The sequence below is a fragment of the Haliotis cracherodii genome, unplaced genomic scaffold (assembly GCF_022045235.1).
Source record: "Haliotis cracherodii isolate W230 unplaced genomic scaffold, xgHalCrac1.p SCAF_8, whole genome shotgun sequence".
NCBI lineage: Eukaryota > Metazoa > Mollusca > Gastropoda > Lepetellida > Haliotidae > Haliotis > Haliotis cracherodii.
Window position 1 is genome coordinate 52,564,281 of NW_027266341.1, and position 12,746 is coordinate 52,577,026.

The window sequence follows — 12,746 nt, forward strand, 5'->3', positions numbered from 1 at the left end:
TGCTCAGGATCTACTCTTTGTTGGTCCCGATCAATTGCAAATGTAGCTTACAATGATCTTACCAACAATTACTTTGTGCATGTGGATAGCGACTGTAGACGAAGCCTAATGTAGCAATATATAGTGTTTTTTATGCAAGTGGGCCCCGGGAGAAAGTGACATGGAAATTCCCTCAACTTGCACTATATTGGGATTCGCTGACATCGTGGTGAAAGTAGTCCATCTCTGGCTTTTTTTACATTTATTGGGAAATACAAAAATACAAAATGCATAAGAAATTATAAAAAACATACATCTTATAAAGGAAAGGTAAGCAGACTAATACATACATCTCAAGTAATGAAAAGAGCACACAATATCAATATTACTCAGTTAAATAATCTAGTAACAGTCTAGTCTGAGCGTCTACAAAATCAACAATCAAGAGAGAATACGACAGTTTGGTTTAAAATGGTGTCTCTAATTAGCAATTCAAAATATTGTAAACACTAATCATAAATTCATGTTAGACACTTTCTTCTTGAAACAGTGTTTGGAAAACTAACCGTTCCGTATTCTCGAATTCTCAAATACCGTTTCATAGTTGCTATATCCTTGTCCGGAAATAAAACTGACAACCAATATCTACCTAATTTAGATTTAATTTTAACTAACGTGTCTTTTTATGAGTGAGGTTTTAAATTTATTACCAAGTTGTTATGAAAAGACATCAGTGTATATTACATGTATAAAATAAAGTGCACTAAGTATTCATATGGACAATAACAGACTGAAAGTAATAATTAAGAATATAGATAGTGCAGCTTAAAAGTACAAGAACGCTTCGTACGCAAACAATGTTATCAGTTATCACTGTAACTGTACGTCTATTGAACGACATCTCATATATTGCATCTCTTTTGCTTGAAATTGTAATGAATGAATGTGACTAGAAGATTAGATTCTGATCATCTCTGATACATATATATTATTTCACGAGACACATGGAATACCCTATTTATTATTATTTTTGTGTTGTTGTCGACCGGAAAATTAAATTATTTCATTACAAATGTAAAACATTGAAACGTGAATTTTTCCTACTTAACACACAGGGACGGGTCACCACCCCTTGTATTTTCGACTTAAAAAGTAGTTTCGTGTTTACAAAATCATAAAAATATAAACAAAAGTAACACACAATATTTATGGTCGAGAAAATTCTGCATCATACATGTAGATATGATAATATACAAAATCAATTTAACAAAAATATATTCTTGAAAACTTCGAGACCGCTGTTGGAAGCGAAAGAATACACGCTGGTCAAGTAATAAAAATGGCGCTTTGCAAAACGATCGGTCTCAATTGACGAGTTAAGTGAAAAATTTACAGTTTATAACGGAAAATTTTCAAGAGAATATCACACGACATGAAACGGCCATTAACTCCATAAATGGCCATCTGTCATTATTCTGCCCTGTCAATGTGGAACTAACACAAAAAGTAAGTTAACAGTTTGTGAACGGGCCAAACATAAGAGGAGACAATTTGAGGGGAGGTCACTCTTGTACGACAATAGTTCCGTCAAAGTATAATGTTCATAGCAGTGAAATATTAATTGTTATGTTCACTGCAATGAACTTCGGAAAACTCAGTCTTTCACACCTAAGTATATAATAAATAATACATGATGTGATTATTTCAAGAAATATCTACAAAGGTGCGCTGGGCAATGTTGATATGTGTTTCACTGAATGAAACTATCCCTCGGACAAATTGTTGAATAGGGATCTGAAATGGAGATGAAAAATGTAAAACATTAACCTATATCAGTGCCATTGAGGTGTTTTCCTTCCACGAATCAAATAATTAGATCTGTATCAGATCCTCTGTGAATACGACTCATTGGTGATTTAATTTTGGCAATGATCAGACAATATGAATTTGTGAATTGCAAGAAGAATTCGGGTAAAAGGAAAGTGGTATCCATAACTTTTAGAAGTTGGAGTATGACCTTCTATGATCATGCCAACTTCACAATAGCCCTTTACAAATATATATTTAAGGCCATGTATAGTTTACTGCTGATCTACTGGATACCACTAAGTAAGGATAAGAATTTATGGATGAACAAATAATAAAGTAATAAAGAAGTTGTTCATCCATAAATTCTTATCCTTACTAAGTGGTATCCAGTAGATCAGCAGTAAACTATACATGGCCTTAAATATATATTTGTAAAGGGCTATTGTGAAGTTGGCATGATCATAGAAGGTCATACTCCAAATTGTAAAGAGGGGGTGAGGTAACATAGTTGTTAGAGCAATGGCTCGTTCAGTAAAAACAGAAATGGTAAAACTCTGGATTTCTCTGGCCTTTTAATTATATGCATTAGGATAAAACCCTAGAATAAGATAATATGAAGTCCTTATCATTTGCTTCTTACTACATTCAGATGGAAAAAGTCAAGAGTATGACACACTCACACGACGTTACCCCATATCCCGTGATTACATACACCCGCTCTTCAACGTTGTCGCCATTTGTAAGCAACAAACCAAGCTACGGCCTGGTTCAATATTGAGGGAAGCCAGCAGGTGCTCAAACAAATGAGTGCTCAAATTACATGCGGCCATCTACTCAACACATTGCTTCAGTGCCTGGCAACGATATGGACAAGGTTAGTGCCTGGAGTAGTGAGTCAGGGATGCCTGACTGCGTTCCATAATCGGAAAATGATAGACACGCGTCATTGAACGTCATACCATCCGTAGGTATTCACGATTGATGGATGGACGTAGTGTACATACACCTGCGAATATTGATAGTGTATACATGCAGGAGGTTTCAGTTTTCACCAAATGGTCAAGCGAAATATATACACTTCAAACTGGGGTTATCTAACCCTTCATCCTCACCTTCTTTCTTCTTCTTCGTCTTCTTCCTCCTTCGACATTGGCAGCAGAGACATCCGGACATCACCAGGACAATCAACCCAAGCACACTTGCGCCAGCCACAAGGGAGTAGAAGATGATAATCCCGTCGGGATTCGCTTGATTACTTAAACATAATAAATACACATATTTTACCGGTTGTTCTACGCATGTACATAACATGCATGAGAGTCGACACTTGGTGCAACACACTTCTTCTTCGCTGATTACAATTGTGTTTTAAAAGTTCAACTCGTTTACTTTTAATGAGATAGGCAAGAATATTCTCTTACGCAGTGTTCTCTTGTTCAGCGTTAATTAAATGTTTTAACTCACATTCTTCCGCTTTTAAACTGCCTCTCGCACTTTCCACATTCATCGACGTTTGGACAAGCCGAAGTGAAGTTCAAACGTGCCATCAGTTCTTGTACAGGTCTTGATAATACAATTCTCTTCTCTGATGAATAACCAACCTTGTAATGACAAACATATTTAATTCGTTATGTGTTTGTCCCCTACAGTTCAACAAATATCACCAGTACTGTAGAATTGATTAACACATACAGTTGTAATAGTTTTATCTCGGGATTTTTTTTATCTAAAAAGTAATGACATCTTGAAGGGACGCAAATTGTGGTGCAACAGGGGAACCAATTTCCCGGGCACAGCATGTCACTATCCCTCTGAGGAGACAAACGTCATTTGGTTTGACGCGTCCAAGGATCGAACCCCAAACCTTCCGCCCTCCAGGCAGACGCACAACCACTAGACCACATAGGTGGTCAACAGAATAGGAACTCCCGTGAAAAGGAGATACTAGATATATTTCATATTCTATTACCTAAGCATTTTTAAGGTTCACATGACCTTACCTACCTCTTCATACTTGAGGCTTCCTTTCCTGACAATCTGGGAAATAGTGTAACCCACGTTTCCGTCACCGTTGTCATCAAAGACGTTGATGCTGTCACCATTCTGGTACAGATCAAGTTTCACTTCTTTCAGTTTCTTAATCATGGCTGCCGCGGATATACCTGGACAGATCACAACATCCCCACAGATTGATGTCACAGCGTCACCGAACCCACGGACAAGACTGTATATGGTGTAGATTGCAAATGTTGTCCACAGATCAGGCTGGATACTGTTTCCAATCCATGTTGATGGGCATTTTTGTCGTTTTTTCTTTTGAAAACTTTTAGGTAAATAGCACTGATTAATTTCTTCAAAGTACTCCTCCAGCCATGGGTTTGGATAGGTTTGGATGTCTATATCTCTAAAGTAGTCAGCAAAAGCTGTAATCTCAGGAAGCTTTTGAGCTATTGTTAAAGAACCTTGTAAGTTAGAAGTTAAAAGTGCTTCCCTTTGAGCCCAACTCTCTCCGCCAATAAAGGCAAATTCTCCACTTTCCAAATGTTTATCCAAATTCTCCATTATCAAACGTGTAAGTGACGGCAAGGCAAACACAATGACAACTTTGGCATACCTGTAAACTCTGAGACCAGATATGTAGCCTGTATGTTTAGTAGGATCAACCGTGTTCTGTGCTTCAATGGACTGTGCAACGCATATCTCGTGCTTCCGTGCAGCATCAAGAAGAACCTCTTTCCCAGCTATTCCATATTCCTCATTTGAGAAGATAATCTGTATGTATTTCGAGGAAGTCGTTTTGGCAAGCTGCATGATAACTTCAGCTTGCTTGTGGTCTGGTGAACTCGTTCTCATAAAATACGGATGATTATGTCTGTTGCTCAAGCTGGAGGCTGTGGCAGAGTAGGAGATCTGCAACTTCTGAATGTCAGTCAATAATGTTGAAAGAGGTACAGTTACGAAGCTAAACGCAGGACCAATATAAGCGATTATTTTGTCCAAAATCTTTGAACTGTTAGAACCATGGCGAAGACGTAAGCTTCCATCATTCAAGTTGGTGATTTGCTCTTGTATCTTGTAGGGATTGGAGCATGTGTCTAGTACTACAAGGCCTATTGTCCTGTTTCCAAGTGTTGCACCAAGTATACCCGACTTGTTGTTCAAGGTAGATACAGCGAATTGCATTGCTATTGTCAGGTCCACACTTAGAGACTCAGACCGCAGACTCCCACACTTCAGGAAGTTCCCTTCCTTGTTGTGTATTGGTGCCATACCAATGATGTAGAAATCACCTGGAATGTATAAGACCTTCCTATCCCCGTTTGCCTTTAAGCACTTTTTACAATCCATGCCTGGCTGACATTGTGCGTGAACAGCGACTGTTTCTTTGTGAGCTTTGTTGTATGCCACGATGGTGTCTGTTATATGTAACTGTTCATCTCTGAACTCTCCCACCTACAAAAACAGGAGTAAACATTCCATTACTTAAATAGTTAAGTTGTTGGATATTTAAATAGTGTTGATGATCATTATTATTATCAATATAAGGCCTGATAGAAAATCGGGATATGAGACTATAATGTACATAAGTTGTTCAAATAACATCTCTCTCTCAACGTGAGATGTTATAGTATTACATACAAATGAAACAGACACATTCTTGAGTACGAGAACTCCAGTTTTTGTTACAGAGGAATTTCTAGAGAATTTAGAAAGTATCACTATGTCAAGCATCTTTGTTTCAAATGTTACAGTTATGTGTTAAACATAGGCATGTAAAAAAATAAATATTAAGTAGTCAAGTAAGTATATTGAAAAAAGGTGTTGGATGTTGATGGTATACCTTGTAAAATCCAAATGAGCTACCATTTGACTTCCAGTTATAGACAGCATATGCAGGTGCTTCTTTGTTTGAAAAGCGAATCTCGCCTTTGTCAAAGCTAAAGGTAATGTTAACATTAGCCAGTTCTTGCTGAAAGTCAACGCTTGTACTGATAACAGTTTGAGTCATCTCTGAAATTGCTCGTATTTTCGGCAGACTCCTCATCTGATCGCAAAGTCCAGTGTTTGCACCACATTTTTCTGCGTGTAGTTGTTTCATTGTTTTGGCAAATGCTGCTGCTCCACGTAAAGCATAGTGAGTAAACAACGTCAGTTTCTCATGTCTGTTAATGTATTCGCTAGCCTTATTAAGACAGGAGGTAGCATTGTCCATGTGCTCGGTGAAGTGGCATCCAGTAATTTTATGCAGGTACCCAAGGTACCAATCATTATTTGTTGTGTGATTCGTCATCAGTGTGGCATTTGTGTGTAGGTCAGCCCAGAACTGACTGAACAGCGCCACATCATAATAGGGTGGACTCGGGGTTAAGAGTCCGTGAGTTCTGGGGATGATAGTGTCACCCTTTGCATCTTGCACATTTATCTGGTCAAAAGCTACGGACTCTGAAACAATCATTTGAAAATTTGTGAGATCCAAATTTCCTTCAATGTAAAGAAACAAGTTGTTCGCTGTTTTACTTCGACCAAAAAAGACCAACCCTAAGATAGTACTTTCTTCATCGACCTGAAGACGGTGGATTAGTTGACTGAATGCAGTCTGTTGCTGTGTGTCAGTTTGACCCAGTTCTAAAGGGAAGAACACAGGAATGCAGATATCATCCGCCTCTGCAGATGCTCTGAGGGCATAGGCAGCATCCCGGCCGTAGGTATCAGAGTCGAACACGATGGCAACATAGTTCCAGTTCAGAGCTTGCATGAGCTTCAGGGTGACCTGTGGGATAACATAACAGTAGTTACTCAACAGGTCGACAACACTCAAATCCTGATTATATTCTAACTATTATACTATAAAGCGACATTCCAGAGTATTAAACTGCATTCACGTTATGAGTTGGAGTACATGCGATATTAATAAACTTATACCATCAGAAAAGAGACTTTATATAATTTTCATTATTTGGAACATGTTTCAAGAACCGCTGATCATGCTTCTTACGTCATTAGGGTTATAACAATCTGTAAGCATTGCCTGACTGTCTTTGATATACATAATGCATAGTGATGAATAATACCCCAGGCTAAGTGACTAGGCTATTTCTGAGAGATTGAATAATAGCTTTGGTTGAATTGGGCAAACATGCCACTTTGCCCCCAAGAACAATTTTACATTCTTGATATACCGCTATTAATTCTCGCACCGACAGTAAACATACATGGTAGCTTCAAACCCAACAAACAGTTTGATAAGTAATACATACATCAAGTCTATGCTTAGTTCATCAACCATGCAATTGGAGAGATCTCATGCAAATGTTTATGCATCTATAATGAAAAGTTGTAACACCTGTGAGTATTCTATAATATATATAACTAGCAATAATTGTGACTAAAAACATTAAGTTATGAGTAAGTGTCTACTATTGTCGACATGGTCGATGCAAACAATTGTCTTGAATCTTGGATCTGAAATACCTGAAACTATTCCTTCAACTTTAGAAAACCTTTAATACTTTCTGCTGTAGTTTGGGAAAACTAATAACCCACAAGCTGTCGTGGACTTGGCTCCATCATCAGATGTAAATTTCAGAATAAACTTACCCTGTGTCTCTATTGTATGCTTTTCAGATTACAAATAGCATGTTTCGATTTTGTCATTGTGTACAAATTTTAAGCATACGCCATCCCTTTACATGCATTACATTATATATAATACCCGTGCTCATGGGTTTCACCAATATGGTGAACGCCAGGGCTGAGATCATTTAGGGCCTTTCTCTGACTCGCTGTGATATAACTGGAATACTGTTGGTCAAAGAAACGTTGACACTCGCTCGCAGCCCCCACTCTCCCACACAGCCACGCACCCTCACTCACTTCTCTTGCTCGATCACTCAATCACTGAATGTCAGGTAGTCGTCAACCATGTTATACCTCTCACCTCTACTTGTACATCATCCGTTTCTATGACACGGTACAGATTTTTGTAGATACTCTTGTCAGCGAGGTTGGCGGCGGTGGCGGAGTAGCTGATCTGCAACAGACGGTCTTCCTCCGGGAGCGAACTCAGCAGACGAGACACGGACTGGGTTTCCGAGCTGTAATCTGGTCCCAATATTCCTGTGATATGGCAAAATGGAAAGCACATGTACAATGCCACAATTCACAAGGCCCAACGGTACAACAATGTATTACATACTTGAGAACGAGTTTATTGCGCTTTACTCAGAAGACAGCTTATTAACTTACCAAAGAGCTGAGGTCCTTGACCGTGCATGTATTTGGTCATCATATCTATGGTTTGACCTGTAGCTCGTGCGGCGTTACCACATGTTTTGAAAGCATGGAAACCTGAAATGGTCAAAAATGTGTCACACTGTAAAATATCTATTATGACATTCAAAATATAATTTCAAGAGAGAAATGCTTGTCAGATTAGAGAAGCCTTTATCTTTCGCCTTGGTGCGTTTTCTGATACTCGAATGTTTCGCTGACATTAATTGTGTAAGATAGCTGATGACAGCAACGCATGAACTACATGTATCTTAAGATTAGGCTTAAAAAGACCACCCTCCTGCATTGACAAATGATAATATGTTTTACCTTGGTACACAGTATTGACCTTGGTTTCAGTTCTAGATACCCTTTTTATTTAAATCAGGCAATTTCTATTTTGTCAACAGTCTGAAACATAATTATTTCTTTCAAGAAGTTTCACGGCCAATTTACTTTGAACGGTGAAATCTCAACACCCCCCCCCCCCCCCCCCCCCCCCCCCACCCACACACACACACACACACATACAAAACAAACAAAAAACAACTTTTATTGGTCGGTCCCTTGTCAGGTGCACAACATTGTAAAGATAAAATGTTCAGTGCACAAGCAATCTTTTCCTGCTTCCTGCTAAGCATTACATACAAATTGCAATACCAAATAAAGAAATTACATTCAATTTGAACTCGCCGACATCACCCGTGATTTATAAAAATCGATTTTGAAATATTTGTAACCATAACTGATAAGGAAACAGTTATCAGTGTTACAAAAAAGACATTTAATATCTGTTCACTCACTGTTCACACACTTAGTACAATATTTGATTCCCTTCCTCTTGGATAATTTACCTTATAATTAGGCAACACCTTCATACAATTTACGAATTTCGGCTGACCAGAGCAATAAGCCAGATTAGAAACTTTGCCCGGCGTCTACACGTTTGCGGCATTAAAAAGACACAACTCCAAAGCTAAATTATAATGTGTTAAAATATATGAGTTACTATAAAGCTCATAAATCCTGCATGCCTGTACCGAGAGATCAGAAGATCTTCACGCCAATTTTATTTTTTTAAATCTTTACAAATAAATTATGTCTTTATTTCCACGAACCCAAGTCATGGAAAATAGAAAGAGGTAAACCATCAATTTAAAGTGTGGCCTTATCAATCCACCCGTTCATATGTTGCATAGAACGCATATACATGTACATAAACCAAACATTGAATATACGAGTAGTATTTGATGTCCTTCAGCAATGATTATACATTTAAAACAAACTAATACGTATTGTATAAACGGTTGATTGCTGAATGTAGAATGTCGACAAACTCATAGGCACATGTACATAAGTGAACATCTTAGGAGTTGAAAGCTGCTGAAAGCTTAATAAAGGTTCCCAGGCCATGTAATGAAATATTGCGACTGAGGCAACTGATACTACCCATGATGTGTATTATTTGTATTCGTTCGCCAGAAAACGGAAATGAAATTAACTGAAACGAATGCAACAATTTAAGGACATGCACACATGAATCACTTTACAGTTGTGTCCTGTACTAGGTGGTCCCAAAACGGTTGTCAATTCCATACCCTGTCAGTGTCACCCCGGTTAAGGGGCTAAAACCCAATGGCATCTGGAAAAAAAACTTCTGTTCATGTCGTACCTAGTTTAACATTGGGAATGTAGTTCCTGTCATTCAGTTGTCTGAAGAACCACCTCACTGCCTCGTTGGTCTGAACAGACTCGGAAAGCAGATCAGTGCAAGATCCATCCACATAGTGTTGTACTTCAAGGAGCCCTCCTAACACCACATCTCCTGGCATGTCAACGTCTTCGCTGATGGAGAGTGCAAGGTGTAGGTGGAGACCTAACACCCAAATCTGAACTAACATCATAGTCCTCTGAAACATGGAAATCCAAATGTTAACGGTCACTGACAGAACATTCAATATCAATTCAAGGACATAACAGAATTTTATGTGTAGCCATTGACGTGGGTGTCTGTATATATCGTGATACACCAATTGCGTGTTTATTATATCAAGGAGCATTATTAGTATTATTTACAGATTAAAATAGAAAATGCAGCAAAGAGGGTTTGGATGACCCTGGCACAGTCAGGCTGGTCAGGCTCATCATCAGCCCTTGCCCCCTCTACACGCACTTGTCCTTGGAAAAGCTGCCTAGTCAAGCCCACCTAGAACTTTTCGGAGAATGGGAAGACTCCCCAATACTGCAGCCGTCTGCATTACCTAGATTGTCAGAAGGGCTGTATTCCTGGTAGCAAACCCGGGTACTCTCCCAATGTCAGTCAACAAATTTTGAGGTACCAAACCTAAGACACCGAGAACAACTTGGTACTTAGGATGCAAGAGTGACATTTCGAACGCGAGGTCCGCATATTTGCCATGTTTTTCCTGATCATGTCAAATCACATGGTGTCAAAAAAATTCAGTAATATATATGATTTCATTGGATTTATCAAAAAGGACAAGATCAGGTTTGTTGGCCTGGATACGTCTGAGGCTGTATACGGGCCTATTCAAAAGGATTTTGTATTCATCATTTTCCATGACGCCCTCTACATATTCCGGGTCGTACCATGGATGGACCTCTGTGTCGTCAAAACCACAAGCATGGCTAAGACGGTAATAAAATCATTCGAGCCACACCATCATGTCGCTTAAGATACTGTGTTTGTGTCAAAGCTGGGGATCCACTGACAATGTGTTGGACAGTCTCATTAAATTCATTACATAATATTTTTATGTAGAGATTAGAATACAAAATGCAGCAAAGGGGTTTTGGTCATTTCATATTTACATATTGATGCAAAATCACACATTGACGGTTTCAAGTGGGTAGTGACTGGTCCTGAGCAGCAAACAGAAGTTCTTAAATCTGTTTCACTTTTCAGGCCAACCAAGCGATTTCTACAGCAACAAGCATGGCGAAGACGGTAATAGTTGGTTGGTTTGTTGTTTAACGCCGCACTCAGCAATATTCCAGCGATATTGGATCGATGACATGCATCAACCAAGTCAGCGAGCCTGACCAACGATCCCGTTGGTCGCCTTTTACGACAAGCATAGTCACTTTTTACGGCTAGCATAGTTTGCTGAAGACCTATTCTACCCCGGAATCTTCACGGGTCATGACGGTAATAAAATGATCGAGCCACTCCATACTATTAGCATTATGATGATTCTTATTAGCATTGCCTGATAAGAAATCGATACAAGGGTTTGAAATTTGAACTCTGAAACCAATCGATATTTGAGGCATGTTACACCTTAAGATAAAATGTTACAGACGCAGTTTCTCTTAAGTGATGAGGTGAGGTGAAGTGGAGTTTCACGTCGCGTTCAAGATTATTGCACTTATGTAGCGGCGTGCATGCACGTATGTATGTGTATGTCTGCGTGTACTTGTCCGGATTAATGCCGATTTTATTGTGCTAGCTCACTGAGATACCATGCCGCAGTTGAACATGAATCCCCTACTCAGACACAGTATACTGACTCCGAGCCGACCAGTTTTGTTTTCGCGCCAGGCAGGGTAACAACAAGTACCATCTTTAAACGTCTTTTGGAATGACGCGACCGAGGATCAAACACCGGACATTCCGTTCTCCGGTCGGACGCTCTACCGCTGGACCACGGATGCGGTCTCTTAAGTGATGAACAAGAGGAATGATCAGCGTTACACTTTATATCTTTTTCAAATATATTGACAAAGCGTACACTGACTCTTTACTGGTATACGTGAGGAGGATAGTTCCAAATAACGCGCATTATTTCCGTGTTTCGATAAGGTGAACAATTGACATGCCTTGGCATGTGTTTTTGACGTACATCAGCGAGGCAGATTACGCTCACCGTTTCACAAACACCTGGTATCATCATTATATAATTGTTATTCATAAACACATACTCATGTCATCGTCGAAATAGTACCATCGATTCTGCTTTCAGCAGAGATTTCTTATATATATATGGAAACGGTTTTGTCGATTTTATCTGCAGAACTATGAACTACACAGTAAACCTGTCAAATAGCAGTGTGATACAGCCGATGTTACGATAAATTGAAACACGCATTCACGGAAAACATCTTAGTTGGAGAAATGTATTGTTTTAACTGATGGAAACAAAAATCGTAAAAGAATAATTAACGTATACATGTTCGATAAGTCACACGCTGTTAAAACAGGGTGTATAACATTAACGTTGTTTTGAATAGCAGCTTCAAGTCATTGTATTCACGATAACAGATACAAATTGGTTAACGAAGGAAGAAAAAGAGTTGCATATGACATACCTAGTTGTAGTCGTTTTTGCAGAACTCTGAACACTAGTGCTGGAGACTATTTCCCTTTCATTTGTAACCACAACATAATACCTATAAACTGAGATAGCGGTTACAGGTAAATGTTCTTCCTGGTAAGTCAGATCTCTATGGTTACTTCAAACATTAATGTGCTCGAATGCTTCCTTGTCAACAAGGGTGTGGAACAGCGGAACAGTGACAGTAGCAACTTCTATTGAGAGTACAAAGTCACTACAAAAATATTTATATATGACATCGTTTTCACAATGACGATTTACATATGTAAAGCTGTGTTTGAACAAGGGGGTACGGGTGGCCCAGTCGTCTAAGCCGCCGCGATTCGCTGTGCA

General features: G+C 39.0%; 1 protein-coding gene across 1 annotated transcript; it reads right to left on the minus strand.

Annotated features, from left to right (window-relative positions):
- Nucleotides 1-359: 359 nt before the first annotated feature.
- On the minus strand, nucleotides 360-12,479 carry LOC139450618 (uncharacterized). The gene is made up of 9 exons (XM_071232402.1): nucleotides 12,388-12,479; nucleotides 9,731-9,968; nucleotides 8,035-8,136; nucleotides 7,727-7,905; nucleotides 5,630-6,559; nucleotides 3,793-5,241; nucleotides 3,253-3,389; nucleotides 2,901-3,043; nucleotides 360-1,773 (listed from the first exon to the last, which is right to left on the minus strand). Exons 2-9 carry the CDS (start codon nucleotides 9,960-9,962, stop codon nucleotides 1,730-1,732), a joined length of 3,216 nt encoding a protein of 1,071 aa, XP_071088503.1. The 5' UTR covers nucleotides 9,963-9,968; nucleotides 12,388-12,479; the 3' UTR covers nucleotides 360-1,729.
- Nucleotides 12,480-12,746: the final 267 nt, after the last annotated feature.

Bases quoted from the DNA above. Each gene is read 5' to 3' on its own strand.
- LOC139450618 (XM_071232402.1), bottom strand. From the start codon at position 9,962: ATGATGTTAGTTCAGATTTGGGTGTTAGGTCTCCACCTACACCTTGCA. The intron at 6,560-7,726 runs GTGAGAGGTATA...GTTATCCCACAG, and splicing joins CGGATGATGTACAAGTAGAG to GTCACCCTGAAGCTCATGCA. The intron at 3,044-3,252 runs GTGAGTTAAAAC...ATTATGTTTAAG, and splicing joins CAGTTTAAAAGCGGAAGAAT to TAATCAAGCGAATCCCGACG.